This window comes from Brassica napus, chromosome C7 (assembly GCF_020379485.1).
Source record: "Brassica napus cultivar Da-Ae chromosome C7, Da-Ae, whole genome shotgun sequence".
Lineage (NCBI taxonomy): Eukaryota > Viridiplantae > Streptophyta > Magnoliopsida > Brassicales > Brassicaceae > Brassica > Brassica napus.
Window position 1 is genome coordinate 7,624,695 of NC_063450.1, and position 27,397 is coordinate 7,652,091.

The 27,397-nt window shown below is 37.2% G+C and overlaps 3 protein-coding genes across 4 annotated transcripts; 1 reads left to right on the top strand and 2 right to left on the bottom strand.

Annotated features, from left to right (window-relative positions):
* Positions 1-5,893: 5,893 nt before the first annotated feature.
* On the bottom strand, positions 5,894-8,072 carry LOC106393352 (3-hydroxy-3-methylglutaryl-coenzyme A reductase 2-like). Its single transcript, XM_048763674.1, has 4 exons — positions 7,104-8,072; positions 6,837-7,018; positions 6,415-6,755; positions 5,894-6,317 (listed from the first exon to the last, which is right to left on the bottom strand). The coding sequence occupies exons 1-4, from the start codon at positions 7,976-7,978 to the stop codon at positions 6,063-6,065; spliced, it is 1,653 nt and encodes a 550-aa protein (XP_048619631.1). The 5' UTR covers positions 7,979-8,072; the 3' UTR covers positions 5,894-6,062.
* Positions 8,073-18,624: 10,552 nt separating this feature from the next.
* On the top strand, positions 18,625-19,092 carry LOC106393354. The gene has a single exon (XM_013834055.1). The coding sequence runs from the start codon at positions 18,625-18,627 to the stop codon at positions 19,090-19,092; it is 468 nt and encodes a 155-aa protein (XP_013689509.1).
* A 2,770-nt stretch (positions 19,093-21,862) lies between these two features.
* Positions 21,863-26,678, bottom strand: LOC106395939 (prolyl 4-hydroxylase 1-like). 2 transcript variants are annotated; one of them, XR_007326724.1, is made up of 3 exons: positions 24,753-26,678; positions 24,374-24,430; positions 21,863-24,254 (listed from the first exon to the last, which is right to left on the bottom strand). XR_007326724.1 is itself a non-coding variant. In XM_048764455.1 (3 exons), the coding sequence occupies exons 1-3, from the start codon at positions 24,495-24,497 to the stop codon at positions 23,611-23,613; spliced, it is 489 nt and encodes a 162-aa protein (XP_048620412.1). In that variant the 5' UTR covers positions 24,498-24,722; the 3' UTR covers positions 21,863-23,610. The 2 variants fall into 2 exon arrangements, 1 of the variants encoding a protein (XP_048620412.1); XM_048764455.1 differs by lacking the exon at positions 24,753-26,678 and having other exon boundaries at positions 21,863-23,724; positions 24,004-24,254; positions 24,374-24,722.
* Positions 26,679-27,397: the final 719 nt, after the last annotated feature.

The window sequence follows — 27,397 nt, forward strand, 5'->3', positions numbered from 1 at the left end:
CCTTGGAGACTAGGATTTTGGGAACATGGAGAATAACTATAAGATAGCTATGGTGTCATCTGTATAGAGATAGAGACACAGAGGCTGATCTTATAGAGAAAGAGAAAAGCTCTTAGAAGTGTTCTAGGTTGTGCTGAAGCAGTGGCTGAAGTACTTGACGGTAGAGAGACATAAGCGGGTAGCTTAGGAATCTTTCAATAGCGTGTGTTAGGGTGATAACACTAGACGTGTAAAAGCTGAATTAAGCAGATCTTGTAATAGATTGTTTAAGGAGATTCTAATAAAGCATTGGTGTTTCCTTGTGTATTTTGTCTTTTGATTTACCTTCTGTATTACTCAATTCTGGTGTCATCTTGCACAAACAAGTGGTATCAGAGCGGGGCACCTAAGTTATCGGTGTTATCCTGAAGGTGAAGATGAACACGATTATTTCTATGCAGAAGGCGATCGTGTTGAATGCGGACCAGTATGGTCATTGGAAGGCTCGTATGAAGCAGATGATTCGAGGAATCAATGAAGATGCGTGGACAGCTGTGGAGATTGGTTGGGAAGAGCCTACCATTGTCACAGGAGATGAGAAGAAGCCTAAGCCAAAAGAGGATTGGTCAGAGGCAGAACGCAATGCATCTAAGTTTAATGCAAAGGCGTTGTCGGTGGTTTTTGGAGCGGTTGAAGCAGAACAGTTCCAGCTGATTCAGGGGAGTACTTCAGCTAAAGAGGCGTGGGAGATCCTGCTGAATTCGTTTGAAGGAGATGAGAGTGTCAAAAGGACACGTCTGGATCATCTTGGGTCGCAGTTTGAGAATCTCAGGTGGTCTGATAATGATTCTGTGGTGAGCTTCAGTGCCAAACTCAGTGGTATGGCGCATGAAACATGTGTACTTGGGAAGAAGTACAAGGAGAAGAAGCTGGTAAAGAAGTTACTACGCTGTCTACCAACGAAGTTTGGAGCTCACAAGACGGTCTTGCAGATGACTACAAACACGGATGAACTCTAGTTTGACAAGCTTGTGGGTATGCTGAAGGTAGAAGAGATGGAGACATACAGTACTTCAGTCTCTACATCAAGCAGTGCGCCAAAGAGTGTGGCGCTTGTAGCTGACAGAGATGGTGATAGATCTCTGACTATTGAAGATGCCATGGGTATGTTGGCGAGGAATCTGGGTAAGTATATGAATCCCTCAGGTGGGAGAAATCAGTATGGTCGCCAGAGAGGTGATCGTGGGAATGATAGAAGGAGAGAAAGTCTCAGGTGCTATGAGTGTGGAGGCGTTGGTCATATAAGGGCTGACTGTCCTGTAGCACAACAAAGAGAACTTAAGTGTTCTGAGTGCAGAGGTGTTGGACACACACGGCGTGAATGTCCAAACTCAAAGAATGGAAAAGGAGTTCCATTGCAGTCGTCTGATGACTCAGAGTCTGAAGAAGATGGAAAGGTGATGAAGAACCTTGTTGCATTTGGTGCACGCAAGGAGGAATCTAGTGAGTCTTCGGATTCAGATGCTACAGATGAGGAGGAGTATCACGTGCTGCTAAATAAGTGGTTTAATCTCAAGAATGAGAATCTGAGGTTGCAACACGAATTGGTGCAGGGCCGAGAGCAGTATGATGATCTTGCTGAAGAACTTGCTGTTGTACATGAGAAGAATGAGTCTCTGGAGAAGAAGGCTAGCAAGCTGAGAGAAGTTTCTACTGGTGAACAAGAGAGAGCAAGGATGCTGGAACGTGATTTGGCTGAGAATCGCAAATAGATCAGGATGCTCAACAGTGGATCCAAGGACTTGGATAAGATACTCTCGATGGGACAACCAGCCAAGGTGAACTGGGGACTGGGATATCGAGGAGCCGAGAGTACTAAGGAAGTACAACATAAGGGGCTATCACATTTCGTGCATGGGAGCACATCAAAAAGTGAAGCCAAAGAAGCTTGTCAAGAAGTACGTCGGGACGTACGACAGGGAGTATGGCAGGAAGTTCTACAGCATGTAGATGTGAGTAACAAGCCGAAAGTAGTACATAAGTGAAACAACATGAAGGTCAGACAGGAGGTTCTGAAGCATGGTTGTGCAGCTGGTACAAGGAAGGAGACTCATCGGTGCATCAGCAACTGTGTCAGGCCAAGCAATAAGCAACATCGGATGTGCTGTTGGTTCTGTGGAAAGGTTGTACACAATAAAGTGGAGTGTTTTGCTCATGAGAAGAGCAGAAACATGGCCAAGAAGGTGAACAAGATGTTCATTAAACCCAAGAGGGTTGAAGAGGTGCTCTTAGCCAAGAGTGGCTTACTTGATGAGGTCAAAGAAGAGACATCAGAAGAAGGGTGCAGCTCTGTTAGGAGTGATCTTGAGGTTGATCAAGAAGCATCAAGTCTGGAGCCAGGACACGAGGATGTTTGTGGCACAAGGGGGAAGGAGATCGAAGTGCATCAGGAAGTGATGCGAGATGATCTTCAGGAGGGTGATAGTGAAATCACTCCAAGACAATAGCAACGAGTGCAAAGGGCACTCGGTGTGGATGGGGAAGGGCTCATGGTCAAGATGATGACACATGATGGAAGCCAGGTCCTCAACAGAAGCTGGTCGAACGGTAGTTCGACAGCTGCGTCAGGTTGTGATGCAGTACTTGTTATTCCGCTGCAGGAGGGGCTGTGTCATGATTATACATGAAGAAACATACGGGTGGGTCTGTAAGGCTTGACATCTAAGCATTTGTTTTAGCTTAGTATGCAATCAAGCATGGGGAGAATGGTGATGTTCTGGTACAGAGAATGCATATCTCATGGGGGAGAAAAGCATGGTGTGGTGCACATCTCGTGGGGGAGAAAAGCACATTTAGTGTGGAAGTTTCCAGGTGGGAAACGTGGTTGTTGAACCAGAAGAATGTTGTGCTTGATCGGCACACAAAGCTAAAAGGGAGAGATTGAAGATGTAAGATGTCCGCCCTGAAGTAGTCGTAGGCGTAGTTGCTGAGCAGACGTCGTGTTGAGTGGTGAAGGCCATGTGGAGTCAAGGTGCTGAGCTTGAGTCGTGTAGACTTGGAGAGCAAGAGAGTATCTTGGAGATAAGGAAAAATGAATAAACTTGAGGAGCAAGTTTATGACTTAAAGAAAGAGGAATAGGTGCATTCCAAGAAAATGAAAGTTGCACTTATTGTTATGGAAGATGTCCATACATGTTGCCTTGGAGACTAGGGTTTCGGAAACATGGAGAATAACTATAAGATAGCTATGGGGTCGTCTGTATAGAGATAGAGACACAGAGGCTGATCTTATAGAGAAAGAGAGAAGCTCTTGGAAGTGTTATGGGTTGTGATGAAGCAGTGGCTGAAGTACTTGACGGTAGAGAGACATAAGCGGGTAGCTTAGGTATTTTTCAGTAGCGTGTGTTAGGGTGATAATATTAGACGTGTAAAAGCTGAATTAAGCAGATCTTATAATAGATTGTTTAAAGAGATTCTAATAAAGCATTGGTGTTTGCTTGTATATTTTGTCTCTTGATTTACCTTCTGTATTACTCAATTGTGGGGTCATCTTGCACTAACGTAACTTTTTTCGAGCGTATATCGACCACTCCATCAACCACACTTTTGACCAGCTCTATAAGATTAGGCGATGGCTTCCATGTAGTTTTCCATAGAGAATTCCATTTATTCTTCCATTTATCATCGCTTATCAACTCATAGAGATTGCAGTTGCACACATAAAGTTCTACCATCGTGATATAACCATCACATATATCTCTATACCCCTAGAAGAAATAGAGCCGAATCTTCTCTATCAAGCCAAACAACCAGCAGAGATTGATTGTTAACTAGTGGGAACTGATTCTTTGGTCTATAAATAGTAACAATGTAACTATAGGCTGACAATAGAATTAAAACTAGAAAATAAAAGCGATTTAAACAAAAGTGACGTTTGTTGTGGAATTTGTAATAGTTGTTGCATGTACACAAGTCACAACTTCACAAGTGTACTTCATCTAGAATTAGCACTCTCTATTATTATATCACCAAAGACTCATAAATAATTTGTTCCTCTCCAGCTGCGCCAGTTTTAATATTTCTAGAGCTTCACTTCTGTCAAACTCGCATTTCTCTCCTCCGTCCTATGCGACACCCACAAACCAGATTTATTCTTGGGTTCACTCCCTAAGATGAACCTCTAGGTTCACCGACAAATAGGATTATATAATTTCATATTCGATATCTTTTGAAAAAGAAAACAAAATATTGTGAAATTATATTATGTTTTTAAAATTAAAAGGTAAAAACAAATAAATAAAAAAACAGTAGTAATTACAAAAAAAATATTTTTAACGTCGTCAGCAAAACATTAAATCCTAATCCCTAAACCCTAAATCCTAAACTCTAAACCCTTGGGTAAACCCTAAATTCTAGGATAAATCCTAAACTCTAAATCAAAATCACTAAACACTAAAACACTCAAGGGTTTAGGGTTTAGGATTTAAGATTTAGGGTTTAGGGTTTAGGGTCTTAGTGCTTTTTTATTTAGAGTTTAGAATTTATCCAAGGGTTTACGGTTTACCCAAGGGTTTAAAGTTTACCCAAAGGTTTAGGGTTTACCCAAGGATTTAGGGTTTAGGGTCTTACCGTTTTTTTTATTTAGAGTTTAGGATTTATCTAAGGGTTTATGGTTTACACAAGGGTTTAGGATTTACCCAAGGGTTTAGGGTTTACCCAAAGGTTTAGGGTTTACCCAAGGGTTTAGGGTTTAGGATTTAGGGTTTAGGGATTATGATTTAAGGTTTAATGTTTTGCTGACGACGTTAAATATATTTTTTTAAAAATTATTTTTTCTGTAACTACTCTTTTTTTTTTTACTTTTTTATTTTAAAAACATAATATAACTTGACAATATTTTATTTTCTTTTTTAAAAAATATCGAATTTGAAATAATAAAATTCTATTGGTCGGTGAATATAGAGATCTATACCAGGGGTCGAACCCAATAATAACTCCACAAACCACATGTTAACATTTATTACTACCTAACTCTGATGTCTACTTCGTAACAGCACAACAAAACACTACAACAATTTTTAACTTAGCATTTACTATGATTATGCCTTAATCTCACATGTTGATGCTAAGCTATCATCAACCCACAATCAACTTTATATTACCCCGAAAATGAAACTGAAACCCCGGAGATTATCCTGATTACACTTTTGTACTAATATGATCACTGGAACCTAAAGGGGGCCCTCGTTTATGTCATGGCTACTCAAATTATGTTCCTTTCCTCCAAAAATAGATAATCAGAGAAATGCATCTAAGTTCTTCACATTATATCCATGATTTATGAATCTCAATTAAGCATCAAGTGAGCATCCAGTGGCTAACAACAAGAAAACTCAAGCAATTAAACATGATCATTGGATTTAAGTAGCTCATGGTAGACCCCATCGCTACTAAAATCATGTTAATTCCTCAATCAAGCGCTAACAGCTGAAACACAAGTAATGGTCAAAGCAAGTATGCATGATCGTTGTACCATGAGGAGTTCATTGCTTATTTCACAGCCACTAAAACAATGTTCCCTCCAGAAAACCAGACAAAGAAACAAGAAAATGCCTCTAGTTTCACTCAAACCAAGCATCAAGTGGCTGTAACAACTACAGAACTCAAATAATGAGAGTTGAAAAAGAGGAACCGTTGACTTTCTCGTTCATCAATCATACCAGCACCACTCCTACCAAGTATAAAACTTCCATATAAGGCAAGAGCCAAAGATAACCCAACGGTCCGTTATCAAAGATTATGAGTGATCTGTAAGCAATCTTCTCTAATCTGATTAGATGTGAACAGTTGGTTTAAAACGTAGAAGATAATCCAACTGGCATTTGTCAAAGATTATTAATGATCTAAAAGCCCATGAAAGTACTAAATTGTCTTTTACATAATAAATAAGGTGGTTTGAAGCTTTGGAGTACATACATAGCTAGAAACGGGATCAATCAATGAAGAACAAACAAATGAAGGTTATTATTACATCAAATCTTTTTTTTTTTTTTAACTAATCTGTTTTATTATCTGTTGCATGCTCATCTGTTCACTTGAGATGAAGGGCCAATGTCTCTGCTGGACCTGTTGTACTTCATGTGACTCTTTACAAGCTGTCCAGATGCAATAGCAGACATTAGCGACAGCTCTCCCGCGAGAACCGAACCAGCCACAATTTTCGCCAGTTGCCTTGCGTTCGAGCCAGCTTTCTCCTTGTCGCTTGATCCTTTTACACCGAGCAGGTTCAAACAAGCTGACTGTGATGCAAGCTGTGTCCCACCTCCAACAGTACCAACCTGTAGTAGCCACATCATTACACAACATTCATCAGTTTGGGGTCCACACAAAATCTCTACAACATGCAAAAACTAAAATATACAAACATGCATTTACCTCAATGCAAGGCATAGAGACAGAGATGTGAAGGTCGTCGCCTTCAGCTTCAAACTGGGTGATACAGTGAGAGCTCTCCACGTTCTGAGCAGGGTCTTGGCCAGTGGCGATGAAGACAGCGCTGACAATATTGCTCGCATGAGCATTGAATCCACCAAGAGAACCAGCCACGGCTGAACCAGTAAGGTTCTTGAGCACGTGAAGCTCGACAAGATCCTCCACGGTAGTCTTCAACACATTCCTCACAATCTCACCTTTAATAAGGGCTTCACACACAACATGCTTGCCACGTCCTTGGATCCAGTTTATAGCCGAAGCCTTCTTGTCGGAACAGCAATTCCCTGAACACCAAATTAACAACACGAATCAAAAGACCTGACTTTAATCCAGAAACCAAGACAAGTAAAGAGTAGACTACAAACCTGAGATGCCTATAACAACCATGTCAGGGAACTTTGTCTTAATAAACTCCAAGACATTCTGAACGCCTTTGGAGACCATGTTCATCCCCATAGCATCGCCAGTACCACACGCAAACCTCGGATAGAGATTCCTCCCAGAAATCGAGCATGTGATACTCTGAAGCCAAGCAAATCTACTCGATCTACAAACAAACAAACACACACACACAATGTCAATACAAAATCACCATCCTAGCTTAGAAGCTTAGACAAAGTTCAAAACTTTACTTGCTGAAAATCAGAGAGAGTCTCTCGAAATTAGAAGGATTCTGTAGATAAAACATGGCACGAGCAGCTCTTCTCACAGAAGGGAACTTAACAACAGGAGCTCTAGTCATCGCATCCTTCATGAGAAAACTGAAAGCACCACCAGATAAGTGAATAGCCTTGCATCCTCTGTTAGTGCTTGCAACCAAACAACCCTCCGTAGTCGCCATTGGCACCGAGTACTCTTTCCCGTCGAGCAACAGAGGTCCGGCGATCCCCACCGGAATCTGAACGTACCCAACCGGCATCTCGCAGCACTGTCCCAAGATCGAATCGTAATCGAAACCGTCAAACGGAAGTCCAGTTAAGGATTTTCCGGTCATCCTCTGAACCGCTTCTCGTCTAATCGCCGCGGCTCGCTTGCAGTCTCCGAGCTTCGTCTCGAGTGAGTACGACGAGGTGGCTCCGTCGATCACGGACTTGACGATCTCTTCGTCTTCCTCGGAAGTAAGATCAGACTCAATCTTGACGAGGCGATCGATCTCGTCGTCGTTTGGGATCCAACCGTCGTCGTCGTCGGAGGATGATCGGAGGAAGACTGATTGAACGAAGTCGACGCCGAGGAAGCCGATGAGGTAGATGCACGACGCGATGACTCCAATGAGTGAGAGGATCTCGGAGAGGTTAACGACGTGAAGAGGCGTCGATGTACTGATCTTCTCGCCCCACCTGATGAGAAGGAAGTAGACGGTGGCTGCGAAGAGGAATGTGAAAAAGAAGTTTGTTAGGTATAGCGGGAGAGGAAGCACGTCGGAGCCTTTGCGAGGAGGAGCAGTGACAAAGTCGTCGTTTGGTGTTGGGAGTTCTCTACTCGGTAATCTTCGATGGATTTCCATTGACGGTCTTTTTTTCTTTTTATAAACGGAGATGTGATTATGAAATCTTTAGGTTTTGGAGGGGTTTATATATATATATATATATTGGGGTGGTGGTAGTGGTGGACATCGAAATCAACGTCAAGTCTCAAGAGTTTAATGTTTGTTTGGGAGAGAGGAGATGATTTGGCCTTCGTCTCTATCTTGCTAACTACTTCTATTAATTCTTAATTGTTAGTTGAAATTAATTAATATTCCTTTTTGAGTTTATTCTTTTGTCCTTAGTTTAAAAGTTTACAGATTTAGGCATCTTTTAGTTTGTTTATTAATTGAAAATTAAATCTATAGAATTTTAAAAAATTCTGTTGAGCCTAAAATATTAAAAATAATTATCCTTTTTAATGGAGACCAAAAAACTATTGAAAGTGATAGATAACGTGAGGTTTTCCTCTTCAATTGTTTTTTTCTTACAATATTATCCCATTAAAAGCAAGGAATTTTCAAAATAAATTTCTTATCTATTGACTTAAAAAATGAAAAAAATAGAAAATTTCAGACATTTCATATGCGTTTTACAAAACTGTATTGATCTAATTGATAATGATTATACATACAGATATGACCTAATGCAAATGCAAGTTGTCATGTCCGTTGAGACCAGTGTTTTTAAACCCAGACCGAACCGACGGTCGGATCGGGTTAAACCATGAACCAAAAATAATTTGGGTTGGGTTAATGCTAAAACTCAACTAAATCGAACCAGTTAAAAATCCTTATTGAACCATCCAAAACCCGGGAATCAGCGACCCAATGAACATGCCAACCTCCGGTTCGTATATAAGCCAAAATTTTGTTAATGAAATAATTATTTTTTTTTCCTTTTTAAGTAAAATAAGATTTATTAAAGATTAATAAAATATTGTCTTTTGTTTTTTTCTTTTGTCGCCTCTACAACTCATAAATTACAAGATTCCAAAGTTTAATATTCACGTTAAAATATTGTTTTTGTCTATTTCTTATTTCAGGATCACTTTTTTTGAAAACTTTAAATAATTGAAACATTTACGTTTGTAAAATTTGTATTTCAAAATATAACTTTTACGTAATGTGTATATAATTTTTTTTAAAGGTGTGAAGATTTAGAGTGATAAGATCTGCAAATAAAGTTTAAATGTGTTTTTTATATAGATTTTTGATTTTAATTGTTATTTTTAAGTTTTTCTATACATTATGGCTATTTAAACATTTTATTTGATATGATTTATTTTTTAAGAATATGCATATTATTTATAAAATATCATTAAATTTAGTTTAATCTAAGTAAACCCAATCGAACCCGATTCAGACCTGGTTGAACCACAATAACCCATGATCTCAAAAAAATTCCGGTTGGTTAGCCGGTCCGGTTTTAAATACACCGGCGGAAACTGAAAACAAAGACGTCCGAAAGATTATTTATTTATTTTGGTACTTGGCTAACACTGGCAACAAAGCATGGCGATTTGTTTTTTTTTTTTCCTTTGAAAGGAAAGCATGGCGGTTTATTCAGAATGACTTTTTAGTTATAGACCGATTAGATGCATATGCTGATATGCATTTATCTCATTATCAATTTATTATGTTCCTAATACGTGGAATGCATGCGGCATTGTAACCAAAGTCGTTTTCCTTTTGTATTTCCATTTTGTAGATACTATTATATTTTGACCAAAAAAAAAAAAAATACTATTATATAGGGTCTGAACGGTGACCAAGAAAATGAGCGGAAATAGTAAATTTCTTATCATTCCTTCTAATTTACACCATTTACAAGGAATATTTGTTCTTTATGATTCTTTAAAATTTAAAGAAAAAATAGACTACAATTATTCCTTATTAAATTAGGAGAGAAATAGATTTTTCCTCTTGTTTTATTCATTTTCATTCATTTCCTTGTTATTCCTTACATTCTTTTATGGTCACCAGTTAGAGCCATAAAGTTTATTTTTCCAACCTAAGCAAGGGGAATAAAAAGGCTTCTTAATAGTATATATATTGAATTAAAATGTGTGTTTAAGTATGTTTTGAAGTTTTCTAAATTTTATAAATCTATTCAGGTTTTATGCTATTTTGGAAAAAATGATTTTGATGCAATAAACAGATGGACAAGTATAACTGAAGATGTATGATTATCTAAATGCATACAAAAATGGTATTAGATGAGGTTCTAAATCAATTTGCTGAACTGAATTTTGAAACTTAGCTTCCATCCCATCTTTACCGAAAGATTAATTAGCGATATGTCAAATTTGAAGATGCAGTATGCTGAGATGTGTGGTATCAGTTTGTGTAGTACCATCAGATTTAGAACATGCGTGTATCATGAAAATGAGCTATGTTGGAGTTTGTGATTTGTGATGTATATGGATTTGCTGAGCTTGGAAAAGGAAAAAAAAAGTATATGCTCTTAAAGAAAAATGGAAGTTTTCCATAAAACAAAAGAGAGTTTTCTTGAAAACGAAAATTTTCACAAAAAAATGAAAAGTTGTACTAAGTGTATTTGGAAAACTTGGAGATTAAGTTCTGGTCCGATATATAAAAGAGGATGTGGTTTATGAAGAAAGTAGACTTGATAAAAGAGAGAGAAGTTTCATTATGTGGTGGGTGTCGACCTATAGTCTGACGTAGTGTCTGAAGTATTTTCCAATGGAGTCTGATGTTGATTTAGTTTGGTGGCGTTGGTGTTGACAATGTGTATGGTGGTGTTAAGACATCTCCAACCATGACACCAAATTTGGTGTTAATATTACGTCAAATTTAGTGTTTTGGTGTCAAATTTGTTTTGTCATCTCCAACAATGACACCAAATATTACACCAAAAATAATATTATGTTATTTAATATTTTCAATTATAATAATTTTTATAATTTTCATAATTGTATTATTTAAAATTTAGAAATAATTGTTTTTTCACATTTAAATATTATGTTTGTTAAATTTTTGTAATTATATGTTCATAGAATTTATTTACGTTTATATTTTTGATTTAACAATATCATACCTTTTATGTATTTATTTTATATAAAATATTATATTTTAAATTAAAAACTATTAATTATGAAAATCCCATAACAAAATAATATATTTATTTTAATAAAATTTATATTATTTAGTAATACAAGTTTAACTATATTATAAAATCAAAAAAATAAAATGGTATTTTAATGTTTGGTGAATTTAATAATATTACATAAATATTTAATTATTTACTATTAAATCTTACTTTAAAATAATGTAATATTATTAATTTTTCATTATTGATTAAATATAACCTAAATAAAGATTATAATCGATATTTTAAAATAAAAATACATTACAAGATAAAGTAAATGATAACAATCATTTAGTGATTTCTTATTTGAAAGTAAAATAAAGTATAAAATTTCTATGATATTTTATTTTTTACAATATTAAAATGACAATAATAATTTAGTGATTTTTTACTTAAAAATATAATAAAAAGAACTATTTAAAAATAAAATAAAAAAAACTATTTTAATCATGTATAATTTAAAAATACAAATAGTATTGTATATTTATGTTTAGTTGTAAATTTGAACTGATTAATAATAATTTTTGAATTATATTATTAAATAAAACACAATAAAAATATGAATAATAAATATTTGATGTGATGTATAGTGTTACACCAAATTTGGTGTAACACTATTCACACTACACCAAATTTGGTGGGATGGTGTCATTTTTGGTGTTCCATTGGAGATGAAATCATACCAAATTTGGTGTTTTGGTGTACCATTGGAATTGGCCTTAGTGGTCTATTAAGATTGCAGCCGTTCAAAAACAGTGTTGCTATGGTGTTGTCGGAAAGTGATCTATACATGAATGCTTAATATATATATTTATAGATTATTTACTTAAAAAAGAAGAAAAAGTCATTTAAATACTGAACTCACGTCAATTTGCCAAAAAAAATACATAGTTCTTATTAGTCCAAAAAAATCCGAAATTTTTATTGACTGAACCATAACAGTTACACTTTTGGTCAACTTTTTTTATTGTCAAATCTCCCGTTTACAATTCACGGTGTTTTATAGGCTATCGTTAACTTAACAAAACTACCAAATTGATACTTTTAGAACCCTAATCCCCAGTTGAATTCACATCTTCTTCTCTTCTTTGCGAAAATAGAATATTTGATTTCATGTCTTCTTCTACTCCTCCTTTGTTACTTTTAAACACTATAATCGAGTGAAGAAGAGGAGTTTGATTGAGTCCGGAAAATGAAGCTTGCCATCATCCTGTGTTTGTTGTTGGGATTTTTTTAGTCCATGTCCAACTCTTTATTTTCTGATTGGTACGATGTTGTCCACTTTGGACTTAAGAAGCAAATCCGCAAGGATTTGCTTTTAGGCTTCTTCCCAAAAAGCCTCGTACTAATCAGAGTTGGACTTCTTATTATATATTAGACATTATTTGTCTAAACTTCCGATGTGAGATTTGGATTGAAATCTCTAATTCTCCCCATTAAGCCAAGGACCACAGTCATCTTGTGTTCTTTTCTCTAGCGAATCATCTTTGCACCATCTTGTACCCTTAATTGCAAGGTTACTTTGAGTTGCTTTGAGGATGATCCTCCCACAACTGAACTTTCACGATCTTCTGATTTGATCTCTGCCACATATCTTCATTCCTACTCCTAGGGTATTTTGGTTTTCTTATAGATTTTTCGTCATCCCGCTCGGATACCAATTGTTGAAATTTTTTAAAATTCATGTCCAACTCTTTATAATCTGATTAGTAGGATATTGTCCACTTTAGACTTAAAAGGCAAGCGCACATGGATTTACGTTTAGGCTCATTCCCAAAAGGCCTCGTACTAATCAGAGTTGAATTTTTTATTATATATTCCTTATATATTAATCTTGGAGCATTACAACATGTTTTCGTAGCCACGTGTCATCAGTAGGATGATTCTTAGAATCCTTAGAAAAATAAGTGGGTCCATATAAATGTATATTATATTTTTTTATTGAACTAACTATCAAATTGATTAGTAGTGTACAAAAGAATATTCTTTATTTCCTTGCATTCAACTACATAATTTCCTAATATGATTAACATATTATGACAATTAATGATTATGAATAATACATATTTGATAACTACTATTGTAATATATCTCTGATGATTCACCATGAACTCTTCTTTTAATTGTTGATGCAGTATAAAGGCTCTAGTAAACGATGGATCAAGTAAAAAGAAGAAGTGTATTACAGGATTGTGGGATCTAGATATTCCCTGAGAGCTCTTGCAGGAGATCCTATCCCACCTCGGACTAAAAGACAACATAAAAGCTTCTGCTGTCTGCAAGACATGGTTTCTAGCAGCTGTTTCAGTCAGAAAGTCCCAAACTCTTCCTTGGCTTTTTTATTCATCAGAAAACGGAGACTACTATATTTTTGACCCATCAAGGTCTCAAAGATTGAAACAGAATATCCCAGAGTTGAAGGGCCATGGCCCTGTTTATTGTAGGGATGGTTGGTTGCTTCTGGCAATGAATAGCCCTTTGGAGTTGGGCTTCTTTCTTAACCCGTTACCCGGGAGTGTATCTACTTACCCATTAGGTCACGCTTTTTCTCAGGCAAATGCTTAGCTTTCTCAGCCGCTCCTACATCGACTAGTTGTTTGGTGGTCTCCTTCACCCAGTTATCAGTTCCAAAGATCCTTTTGTGATCTCTACTTGGCGGCCTGGTGAAACCGTATGGACCATCCATCGCTTTAAGAACCAATCATCCAGTGGAAAATGGTTAAAATGTGTCTTCTCGAATGGTGTGTTCTATGGTTTCAGTAACTGCGGGAAAATCGGGGTTTACAACCCCCCTGTAGCACAACCTGGGATGTTCTTCCAGTGATGCCTTGGGACAGTCCCACCTTCTTTCAGATAGATTTCAATAGGAGAGAAGCAGTGTTGATGATAGAGCATAATGGAAACATCTTTGTTATGTCTACGCGCCGCAAGAACAAGTTCTCAGTGTTTAAACTAAACATTGAACGCATGGCATGGGAAGAAAAGAGCGAAGTATTTGGCTTGACAGTGTTAACAAGTTACCCTGACTCCTTTGAAGGATCTGAGAATATAGAGAAATTCAGAAAGCAGGAGTGAAAACGCAGCGTTTTGGAGAAGGCGATTTTTTAGGCAATTCTGAGTACGAATGAGAGATCTAGGGTTCCGATGGATACGGCTCCACCGCCAGGCTCCTTTGAAGCGGTGGGGAGAAATCGAAATATTCAGGAGGTCGTGTTAGATGAATCGAGGGAAGTGAAACGGTTGAAGGGAATCGAAAACTGGGCGTTGGTGGCGCAAGATCGAAGAAGTCTAAAGAAGTATGAGGTTGAGGTAAAATCGATGGATGGCAAGCACAAGGTAGTGATTCCGAATGATCTTCTTTCGGATGCCACTCCTTTGTGGGAGGATTTCATTGTTGGAAAGTTTTTGGACATATCACCGCATATTGCGAAAGTTCATATGGTGGTGAACAAGTTCTGGAGCTATGGTGATCCAACAACAATGGTGGAGGTATATGATGTGAATGCTACGACGATGAGGTTCAGGATTAAGAATCATAAGGTTAGAGAGAAAATTATCAAAAGGGGATGTCGAATATCGCGGGTGTTCCCATTATTGTTAAGAAATGGATTCCTAAAACAGAAGAGGAGAAGCAGGAAGAGGAGGCCATTCCAATGTGGGTTCACTTAAGGAAGGTACCGTTGCATATGTTTTCTTGGGAGGCTTTGAGTTTCATGACAAGTACTTTAGGCTTACCAGTGCATCTGCATCCAGAGACAATTGTGTGTTCAAATCTTGATGAGGCAAAAATCTTTGTGAATGTGGATGTATCGAAGACTCTTCCTAAAGAGATAGATTTTGTTATTGATGGGAAGGAGTTCACTGCAGAGTTCTATTACCCGTTGCTGCCGTCGAGGTGTAGTCTATGTGAGAAGTGGGGACATACATATAAAGTCTGTGTGTTGAAAAAGAAAGAGAAGAAGCTTGGAGAACAGGGGGTGGCTCAGGTAAGTGGTTCTAAAGATCGAAGTAAACCTAAGGAGATTCCTGGTGTGGGAGATTTAAATACGGAGGAAGGGTTGGAGAAAGGGGAGTTAGGCACTTCGGCAACGAAGGTTAATAACTCAGAATTTAACAAGGATGTTATGGTTATGGGTGTTACAGAAAATAAGGGAACTGCCTGGTCTCTAATCTCTCCTAAGGAAGGGAGGACTCAAACTCCTCTACGCAGACAGGAGATGGAGGTACAAATTTCGGCGTCAAAATATGCTATATTGAGTTTGGATGATAAAGAAGAAGGGGAAATACAGGCAGAAGAATCAATTGGTGCGGAGGAAGATAACATTGTTGAGGATGATGTAAGTGACATAAGAGAGGAAGACTTGTTAGAAGATGAGATATTGGATCAAAAAGAGAAGCCAGCAGGACAGAAAGGGGGGGAAGAGAGTCCAGAAGACTAAAGCTCAGGATGATAATCCAAAGAGCAAAAGGTCTTCTAGACGAAAGCTTTAAAAATGGGAAGTTTCTTTTGGAATGTGCGCGGATTGAATAAAGTTTTGAAACATTCCGTGGTCAGTGAGTGGTTGAGAAGCAGAGATTTAAAATTTGGGTGCATATTGGAAACAAGGGTGAGAGAAAGGAAAGATGGGAGGATTTTGAGTACTGTTTTTCGAGACTGGTCTTTTATTACCAATTACGAAGACAGTCAAGGAGGTAGAATATGGTTTCTTTGGAGGGATTCTGTTCGAATAACGCCAGTCTATAAGTCAGATCAATTAATTACCGTAATGGTGGAGCTGAAAGATGAAGTTGCGTTCTCCTGCACGTGTATATATGCAAGTAATCAAGTAGAAGAGAGAAGGGTGTTGTGGGAAGATCTTGCGCATCATCATGACTCTCCTAGTATGAAAAATAGAGCTTGGATGTTAATGGGAGATTTCAACGAGATATTGGAGGGTGAGGAGAGCTCCAGGTATGCAAATATGTGTAGTATACCAAGTGGGATGAGAGATTTTCAAAGTATGGTATATCACTGTCATCTTACAGACATGGCTTACCAAGGGCCTCTATACACTTGGTGTAATAAAAGAGAGGAAGGAGTTATCTGAAGAAGTTGGATAGGGTTTTGCTCAATGAGGAAGCAGTGCATAGGTTCAGTAATGCTTACTCTGTGTTTGAACCAGGAGAGTGCTCAAATCATATGCGGTGGAGAGTACAACTATTTCCTCAGAGTGAGAAAATTAAAAGGCCATTCAAGTATGTTAATGTAATGGGGAGTATTCCTTCATTTCTTCCTATGGTAAAAGAATTATGGGACTCAACAGAGAGGTTATTTCAGTCTACTTCAGCCATGTATAGATTCTCTAAAAAGCTGAAGAATCTGAAGCCACAAATAAGAGAATTGGGGAGAGCGAAGCTGGGGAACCTTACTATAAGAACCAAGGAAGCGTTTGAGTTATTATGTGAAAAAAAGAGTGTTACCCTGTTGAATCCGAATCACTTTGCTATTCAGGAGGAAGCAGCAGCATATGATAAATGGCTCCATGTAGCAAGTCTGGAAGAGGATCACTTAAAGCAGAAAGCTAAGCTTCATTGGCTAGATGTTGGGGACCAGAATAATAAGACATTTCACAGGGCTATTAGAACGAGACAAGCTCAGAATTTGATTAAAGAAATCAGATGCTCAAGTGGGATTGTCGTAAATACTCATCAGGAAGTTAAAGAGGATGCTTAAGTCTCCAGGCCTAGATGGTTATCCGGCTGAGTTTTTCAAAACCACCTGGTCTATTATTTCTGATGACTTTACTACAGCAGTGCAGTCTGTATTCAGGTTCGATTTTCTCCCAAAAGGTGTGAATTCAACCATTTTAGCGTTGATCCCGAAGAAACTTGATTCTCTGGAAATGAAGGACTACCGGCCAATTGCTTGCTGTAATGTGCTGTATTAGGTAGTATCAAAAATTCTGGCTAACAGATTAAAGATGCTTCTTCCGCGGATTATTCTAGAGAATCAGTCAGCTTTTGTTCAGGGGAGGTTACTTATGGAAAATGTTCTTCTTGCGTCAGAACTTGTGCGAGGGTATCATAAGGAAGCTGTCTCTCCAAGGTGCGTCATGAAAATTGACATATCTAAAGGTTTCGATTCTGTGCAATGGGAGTTTGTCTTGAAGAGTTTGAGTGCTATGGGATCTAAAGCTTTCGATTCTGTGCAATGGGAGTTTGTCTTGAAGAGTTTGAGTGCTATGGGATTTCCCGAGAGATTCACTCATTGGATTAAACTTTGCATCACAAGTCCCTCCTTTTCAGTGCAAGTTAATGGGGATCTAGCAGGCTATTTCCAGAGTTCTCGAGGTCTTCGGCAGGGCTGCTCTCTATCACCGTACTTGTTTGTACTGTGTATGAACGTTCTGTCGTGGAAAATTGATAAAGCAGTGGCTGAGAGAAAATTCAAGTTTCACCCGGGTTGTCAAAAGCTTTCTCTTACGCATCTCTGTTTCGCAGATGATCTTATGGTGCTTGTGGAGGGATCAAGGGAGTCGGTTCAGGGTGCATTATCTGTATTTGAGGACTTTGAAGCCTGGTCTGGTCTGAGCATAAGTCTTGAGAAGTCTACGATTTACATGGCGGGTGTTTCAGTGGATGAGAAGAGAAGCATATTGACAAATTTCAAATTTGCTGAAGGCGAGCTCCCTGTAAGGTACTTAGGTCTTCCTCTAATGACTGAAGCGATGAGTAAGCAGGACTGTTTTCCATTATTCGAGCAAATCAGAAGTAAAATAAGCTCTTGGACAAGTAGATACTTGTCATATGCTGGTAGGCTTCAGTTAATAAACTCTTTGCTCATCAGTATTGTTAACTTCTGGATTGCTGTGTTCCGTCTGCCTAGTAAGTGCATTAAGGAGATTGAGCAGATGTGCTCGGCTTTCCTATGGACAGGGCCATTACTTAAAACTACAAATTCTAAGGTTGCTTGGAAAGAGATTTGTAAAGCTAAGAGTGAAGGAGGGTTGGGGATTAGAGATCTGGGGGAAGTGAATAAGGTGTATGGTCTTAAGCTGATATGGAGATTGCTTTCTGGAGTTTCTTTGTGGGGAAAATGGATTCGAGCTAATTTACTTAAGGGAAAAAGCTTTTGGGAGGTTAAACTAAAAACTCAAGTAGGTTCTTGGATGTGGAGAAAAATGCTGAAGTTGCGGGAGGTGGCTAAAACTTTCTATAAAAAAGAATTGGGGAATGGGAGACATACTTCGTTTTGGTTCGATCACTGGTCAGATAAGGGAGTGCTTATTGACTTACTGGGACATAGAGGTATTATTGATTTAGGGGTGGAGAAGAGAGCGACGGTGGAAGATGATGTGCTTTGTGTTAGGAGAAGGAGGAGACATCGTATAAGTGTGCTAAATGAGTTAGAAGTTGAGTTAAGTATCACTGTGAGGAAGCTAAATTTAGCTAGACAGTAATGATACTAGTCTTTGGAGAGGAAGAACAGGGTTCAGGCCAAGGTTTTCCACTCAAGAGACTTGGAATTTGGTGAGAGAGCATTATTCGGTCTGTACTTGGGCGAGAGGTATCTGGTTCACTCAAGCTATGCCGAAATATGTATTTATGGCCTGGCTCTCAGCTCGTGATCGATTGTCGACGTTGGATGGAATTGCCTAAATGGAGCCAGGGTATTGATACTACCTGTGTTCTTTGCAAAGCGGGTCCTGAATCGAGAAACCACCTGTTTTTTGAGTGTTCATATACTGGTCAAGTTTGGGAGCATATAGCAAAGGGTATTCTGTGTAACTCTTTCACTAATACTTGGCCTGAGATTATGGAGATTCTCACAGATTCGACTAGGGAAAAGAAAAGCTTGTTCTGCATCCGCTATGCTTTTCAAGCGGTACTATACGCTGTCTGGAGGGAGAGGAACAAGCTCAGGCATGGTGACAAGTTGTTACCACTTCCTGTTCTTAAATGGATGATTGATAAGGGAATTCGAAATAGAATTACTTTGATGTGTAGACAAGGAGTCAAGGGAATGGAGGGCTTTATGCAGTATTGGTTTAGTACTAGAATGTAATTTGTTTCTTAGTACTGAGTAGCTAGAGGTTTGAAGAATAGCTTTTTGAAGTAAACTATATGCATTCCATGTAATAAGGTTTTTTTGAATAAATTTAACATTCATTCAAAAAAAAAAAGAAGGATCTGAGAGGAACAGAAAATATCTGGCGACTAATGAGCTACTTAGCCATTGCTACTCTCTCGTTGATGAGAAAAGCTCTCGTCCATTTTCAAGTACCTCTTTGTCTCATTGCGTAGCTTGGGTGGATCCATCTCACAACGTTACTTTATGACTTTATTCCTTTTATATTTTCTGGGATGAAATTTTTTTTTTGAATAAATGTTAAATTGTAAATTAAATAAATTGTTTTTATACATGATGTAGATATATTTTTGGTTTTTACCACTTTCTAATTATGATTTTAGTGTGTTTACGAGAATTTTTAGAGACTTTTTTGGAGTCTTTTGATTTTCACTAGTAGAAATCTTCTTCATACGATCATACAAAAAAAATTACAGTTTTCCCACAAATCAACCACAATTTTAATAGAGCAAAGAAAAAAAATGGCTAAAATGTGACTAATTTAACCATGATCTAGATACCAAAAAAGAAAGAAAGTGGCTACAGTTACCACATTTTATCCATTTAGAAAACACTAGGTCCGTTTCCGCGCTACGCGCGGATTAATTATTTATATTTATCCTTTTAAATTTTATAAAATAATTAATTGTTTCACATAAATAATAATTCTCTTTGACAAAAATGGTATGTGATAGTTTCTCATCGCATTTTACTTGGTTCTGTTGATGGACTTCATTTGAATAAGCTAATTTTTTTGACATTAACATGATGTTGATCAGTTTAGTTTATTCATTCTTTTAGAGCTAATAAATTAGATTATAATTTATTATTTTAGAAATGAATATTAAGAAAATATATTCTTAGTTTTGTCTCTCAAAATTTTAAAACATAAAATTAGTATTTTTAGTTTTATAAATATTTAGTTTTCGAATATCAAACTCACATAAAAAAATTCAAAGTAATAATTATATTATTATGTTGATAATGATGGTTGTTAAAAATGTTATATCTACCTTCATTTTAAACGATGATGTCAAAAATTATCGTTGAGTATATGTCAAAAACCATCATTGTTAATGGTTATATGAGAAACCATCATTTTTAACAGTGATATGTTTGAAATTTTTATTGTCAATGATGATATGTCAGTTTTTTAAAGCAATCTTGTAATTTTAAAGATTTTTTTTTGTTTAATTTAAAAATATATTTTGATTATTTGAATTTTCTAATTTTTTTGAATTTTCTAAAATTTTTCATTTTTCATTTTATGTATTTTAATTTAATTTTATTTATTTTCTGATTTAATTTAATTTTTCAGAATTTTTAATTATCTGATTTTTTTAATTTTCTGATTTTTTTTAGTTTTTTAATTTTTATTTAATTTTCTAAATTTTTATTTTTATTTTATTTATTTTATAATCAAATAATTATTTTTTTGGAAAATCACTGACATATCATCATTTTTATCTGTACAACATGTCAATTTTTTATTTGATGAACAAATAAGTTAAATTGAAAGTTTTAATGATATAAATGTCAATCTGAAAGTCAAAAGCGCTAGCCAAAAAATTTGAGGGTTTAAATTGTAAATAGGTAATACTTTCAGAGTTTTTTATGTTATTTCTTTAGTTAAATGTTCAAATGTCTTATAATAAGTAAACTATAAAATTTTAATAAACTGATTTATAATTAAATTGTTCAGGCTTTAGGTTATCGTTGCCTTCGGTTTCTCCAAGTTTGGCTGGGCTGTTTACTAACACCACATGTCTATCTCTTCCCTCTGCCATTGTCAAACTCATATTTTGCATGGGTTTTGCTTCTTATATGGTAAGATTCGATTTTAATCGAAAGCAGATTAAACGTTGTCCCCTAGAGGGGTTCGTCTGAATTTCTTAATTGTTGTTCTCCATGAGCAGAAACTTTTGCGGATAAGAAAGCCATCAAATTAGATCCCACATTGGCAAGAGCTAACCTCCGAAAGGGGTATGATATTGTCATCGTCTCTCTGTATTTAATATGATGACACTTTGATGATATATTTAAATTTGGGTTGAAGCATGATATATCTTCGTACACTATTCTGTATTTGCAGCACTGCTTGTAAGAAGCTAGAAAAATATACTACTGCTAAAGAAGCCCAAGAAAAAGGTGTTTCTGTCGCACCAAATGATATCAATTTAGTTTAAGAAGATGATGGATGAATGCAGTCTTCGCACTGCAGACATTACATCAAACCCCCATAGCCCATAGGTATCGCTTAAGAAAAAAAGATTCTTATGAAATATGCTCAATATTCTTTTCTGTTCAAAGGAAGAGAAAGATTTGGTTAAACATACGGCACCAACAGATTTCTTGATCTTTCTCTTCACCTCAGTATTTCCACCAAACATATTATAACACAAATTATTAAATGCATAAATTATGTAAAAAGTTCATTAAATAAAATGCTATCGACCAAAAAAAATCCTGCGTTTTGAAAAAACAAAAACTCAAACAAATACCGAATTACTTCTTTCCACCCACACAATATATGAAAATATAAAAATACTTTTTCCTATAGAAAAAATTTAGTTAGGCTTATGGCTAGTGTTTGTTACACAACTTACATGACAAACTTAAAGAAGGAAGGTCATACGTAGCATATATTAGGTGGCAAAAGAATCAAGCTAAGTGTTCACACCATTTGATCAAGAGCTCTTCGAAAAAATATTCAAAGAAAAAATGCCATACTTTCTCATTTTCTATGTACTAGTCCAAAATCCCAAATCCAAAGGACACCCCTCCTGTTATTGCCATATTTCATGAAAATAGACTTCATGTACAACATGGCAATCTCTTTTAGCGCCCACCAACTCGTTTTCTTATTCCTCTCTACTGCCAATGTATGACTCTCTTCCTGGTCTCTCTACTGCCAATATAGACTCGCATCTTGGTGGAAACAAAATGGTAAAAATCTTTGTCTGGCTTTGAGGCTTTTACACCTCTTCCGATCCATAGCACCTGAACTGACCACTTAAAAAAAAGCTTTAATAACAAAAGATATTCTGCTCCGGAGGAAAAAGTGGAATGGGAAGAACCTCTTACTGATCTCAAATGCATTCTTTAATCAGCATTTTGTTTGACTCCTTCAGATTCATCATTTTTCTTATAACTACAATGTAGAGGAGTTTCTTCTCTAAGCCTCTGAAAGCGCCATGTCGTTCCTGAACCTCAGCTAGTGTATCCAATATTTATTACTTGCATGCACGAAGGCAGAAAAAAAACTAACTTGAACCACACGTATTGTCGAAACCTGAATAGCCTGCCCTCTTCCTTACTACATGATTGCTTTCTGAAAAATATGCTCACTGTCTCCAGTTTCAATCAATCTATCCACCTCTACACACAGGAAAGGATCATCATGGACCCTATACTAATACCGAATTAATAAATTTAAACTGAGAAAAGCAGAGTTTTAAGTCCTTTCTTCTTCATCTGCTAGTTGAGACTAACTATCATTGTCAAGAAGTAACAAAACACCCAAAAATATCAAAAAGTTTATATCAGATATCATTACTGGGAACAGTTGAGTTGTTAGACATATTCACTATTCAAAACCTGTAAACACACAACTCTCTACAACTTCTATGTATTCTTGCTGAATGTTATGGCTCAGAGTCTGCAGTGAAAAATTTTAAAATATTAGGATAACTTTGTCTGAGGGGTTTGCTTTCAAGAATTTGTATAAATACTTAAAAATTACTTGGAATCAAGAGATTAGAAAAACATCACTTGGTTGCCTAAACTCTCTCGGATGGCTTTCTTATCCAAGTAGAGAAGCTGATGGTATGGATACATGTTTGATCCCATACCGAGCTTAAGTCGAGTCTCACTGGAAATAGCAAGTTGATCACCTATAATAAAACCAATACAATACAACATAAGGAAGGTTAAAGTCAAAGATAATAGTATCCATAGATATTTACCAGTAATCACTGATGTTGACACAGAGGTCTTAAGCTCTTCTTTCTAATGATGTATGCACTATCATGTCGTGGAGGATCAAACAAAGGCAACCCACCAACGAATTCCCATGGATCACCAGAGCTTTTTTTTTTTGGTTTTCTCAGGTACAGTCTGTCTTGCAACAGCTAATGACCTCAGTCCACGCAGTGCGTACTTATCGATTGCTAAGTGATCTTTCTTCCTTAGATCAGCTCTTGTGTTGTAAAGATCAAGAATCTGAAAATCATCAAAAAAAAATGTTTTAAAGGTTAAATCATTGAAGAGAAACAATTCTAAAATTTGAAGAGAGGTAAAACAAAATTAGTTCTTAGGTACCTGCTTTGGAGCCTCCCTTTGCTTACTCGGTGCCAGTCTCCATTACTCCAGAGCTTGTCCTCACATCACTTTTAAGTTTTAACTCCCTAAGCAAGAGGAAAGCAATAATAAGAGAACAAGTCTCCAAGTCATAAACTATAGCATTTGTTGTAGCGTCCAGAATTTGGCAAATACCTTTCCAGTTTTTATATCAACAACAGTGGAAACCTGAAGGCGAGGTCGGGCGATTGCTTTTAAGTATTCACATTCCTGCCGATCATACAAATCAGGAGAACAAAAGAAAAGTTGTTTAAAGGCAAGACAAATAAGGATAATAGCCATTTTAATAACTTTTATGATAAATGTTATTAGAACTGAGTCTAAGGTTTGGTTTCTCCTTCAAATCTTAATCTTTTCCGATCATGATAAAAAAAAAAGTTAAGGATACTTAGTAATATGCTACTCTGGAAATATGATAAAAGTAACAGATCATTTTATAATTAGTGAACACATCCCCACCAAGTTTAACACAATGAATTAAACACTAACCTCTGAGCTTAGAAAGTTATGAAGCACAATAATTCGAGGCGACCAACTAACTACTTCAGGCTTGACCTGCACCAAAGCAAGTAAACATTCATTAGCTTGAAGCAAACAGAACTTGACCTCCTCGATCTCTTTTAAACAGCAGAGGTGTAAAAATGAAAATTTTGAGGGAAAAAAGAAACTAAGGATGAATAGAATTGCATAGCCAAGACGTAACAGTTCTGCATCTTTGTCATTTGCCCACCGGGAAACATCTGAAAAATAAAAAATAAACGACGTTTGTATTAATCATCATTTTGGCTAGATTCAGATTAGTCAGAATGGAACCTATTGTGTCAACACCTATACGTAATCAATCATCATTTTGGCTAACCTCGAAGATAACGGGCCTTCTGACCTCGAAGCCCCCTTATGGATGGGAATCCAGTTCCTGAATTAGAAACAATAAGTAACTGAGAAACCAAAGGAAACCACGACAGAACATCACCACCAAGCATAGACTACAAGTGATTTAGTGTTCTAAATTACACAACATATTAGTGTTTCCACTGCATTGTCTCCTCTCTCAATCCCTTACAGAAAGAGCTCACACAGCCTTATTTTCTCAGCAATAATAAATCTCAGAAAGAACATAACAAAAATCTCTGCCAAGAATCAAATACGTTCAGACAACAAAAAACTTCTATTTCCAAAGAGACATCTACACAGAAACATAAACGTACAAAAGCATAGGGGAGAAAGAGGAGAATTACCGTACGAATCTTCCAATCTATTAATAAAGGCCAATTGTAAGTTTAAAGATTATCATTGATGATCAGGAGTGGTTTTAGGTAACGCGAGAAATCATAGGTTGGAGAAGACGAAGTGAAAGAGTCGAGGGGGAGAGAACCGTGAAACTTGACAGGAAATAGGTTTTGGGCTGGGAATGGACTGGATTATATTTTTTACAGAGCCCACTCGAAATACCATTTCTAGTTCAGTTGAGCTGACTTGGCAAAAAAAAAAAACTTCTCTATTGGTTGATTTTTTAATCTGACGTGGCATCCCTCTCTATTGAGCATATTCCCCTTTTATTACTTGTTTGATGGCTAAATATTTAATCACAGAGACAACGACAGCTTTTCTGTAAAACAATCTCATCCCTATCTCTTTCTGGTCAACTGAATCCACCAAATCTGCAAGGGTAACTTCGCACTTGCTAAGATGTCAGTCCTTAATGGGGTGTATTGGCGCAGCGTACGAATGGGTGAACGGTCGATCTAAGAATTTAGGGTTCTTCGAGACCTGTTCTTGGATCGATCAAAAGTTTCCTTCAATAGCTTCTTGAGACCAACTTCTTGTTTGATGAATTGAATCGAATCGAACAAAGGATAAAAGCAAAGCTCTTCTTAATTATAAATCAAAACGTACTTTAGTATCATAGGTTTAGCTGCATTTATATAGCTCTTATATTAGAAAAACCCTAATAAAAAAGGAAAACATAAAACTTACGTAAAGAGGAAGTTATAAAAAAAGGAAATAAAGCCAAAACCCAAAACGTATAAGCTAAAGGAGTTATGATTCAAATGCTTCATGTTGGCGCCAATGATGATGATGATGCTACATCAGGTCTCCCCGGGTGAGAAGGATTCCACCTCGAATCTGGACCAGTGGGGTCGGAAACAAAACGAGACAAGTACTTGACATTAAACACATCAGAAGTGTCATTTATACATTCCAGGACTTCGAGCGGACTTATCTTCTTGGCTTTGAGTTTGTTGTAAGCATGAGCCGGCATTCTATCCCGTTTAAGATATGCCCAAACAAAATCTCCAACTTCAAATACAAGACGACGACGGTGCTTGTCAACATGACGTTTGTAATTTGCCGAAGATGCTTCTAAATTCGAGATGGCTTGCTCAGGGAGATGAGTAAATGAGTCGACAAACTTTGCTGCATCGCCATGAATGCGAGTATGATCCGGAAGAGTAGAAAGATCGACTGGATCTCGAGGAACTGTTCCGTAGATCACCTGGAAAGGAGAGAAGCCTAAACTTCGATTGAAAGGATGGTTGTGGGCGAATTCAGCTTGAGGCAACTTTGCATCCCACTTTTTAATGTTGTCACCAACCAAGCAATGCAAGAGATTCCCAAAAGATTGATTTGTCACTTCAGTTTGGACATCGGATTGGGGGTGATAGGCAGAACTCATATCGAGAGAAGTTCCCAGAAGCTTCCAAAGAGATCGCCAAAAGTGTCCAAGAAAACGCGAATCTCTGTCGGAGACAATAGAAGACATAGGCAATCCATGTAAACGGTATATCTCGCGAAAGAACAATGTAGCCACTTGCAATGCGTCTGTTGTCTTCTTACAAGGGATGAAGTGAACAAATTTTTGAGAAAGAGTCAATGACGACGAAGATTGAATCAAATCCTCGTTGCGTACGAGGAAGGCCAACCACAAAGTCCATACTAATGTCTGTCCAAGGTTGTTGTCGGTATAGGTAAAGGCATATAAAGGCCAGCATTCGAAGAATATCCTTTAGAAGTCTGGCACACAACACATCTCTCAACGAATCTTTCGACGTCGCAGCGGAGAGAAGGCCAAAAGTAGGAAGACGTGACGAGTTGCAAGTTTCGATCTCGGCCAATATGACCTTCGCAATGTAGTTCCGTAATGAGTTGCAATCTGAGGCTACAGTCGGGAATGCAGAGGCGTGACCCGTAGAAAAGAAACCCATCATGCAATATGTAGTCCGCAAGTGGTGTTCCTGACGACAAAGTGGCAAAAATATTACCAAAGAACGGATCACCAGGATAAAGATCTGCAAAGGTTTAGAAGCCGAGGACGGATGTGTGAAGAACCATAAGAACGAAATGCCTGCGACTAAGGGCGTCGACAAATCTGTTTGAAGCACCCAAAGTATGCTTGATGACGAATGTAAATTGCTGAAGGTATGCTATCCAAGATGCATGGCGCGAAGAAACTTTTCCTTGGTTGTTTAGATGTTTTAATGTGTCATGATCGGTATAAAAAACGAATTCTTTATGAAAAAAATAATGCTGCCAATGCTTGATGGCATGGATTATTGTATAAAACTCGATGTCATAGGTGCTGTAACGAAAGCGTGCACCAGCTAGTTTCTCACTGTAGAAGGCAATGGGACGCCCTTTTTTACTCAAAACAACTTTGATACCTGTTTTCGAGGCATTACAATGTAGCTCGAACACCAGAGAGAAGTCTGGGAGAGCAAGGACTAGAGCAGAACAGAATTTGTCTATAATGACCAGAAGCCCGAGCAGCTTCCGGAGTCCAGACAAAGTGTCCATCGCGTATGCAGTCAGTAATAGGTGCCATAAGACTACTAAACTGCGATACGAAACGCCTATAGAAGGAGGCAAGACTGTGAAAGCTATG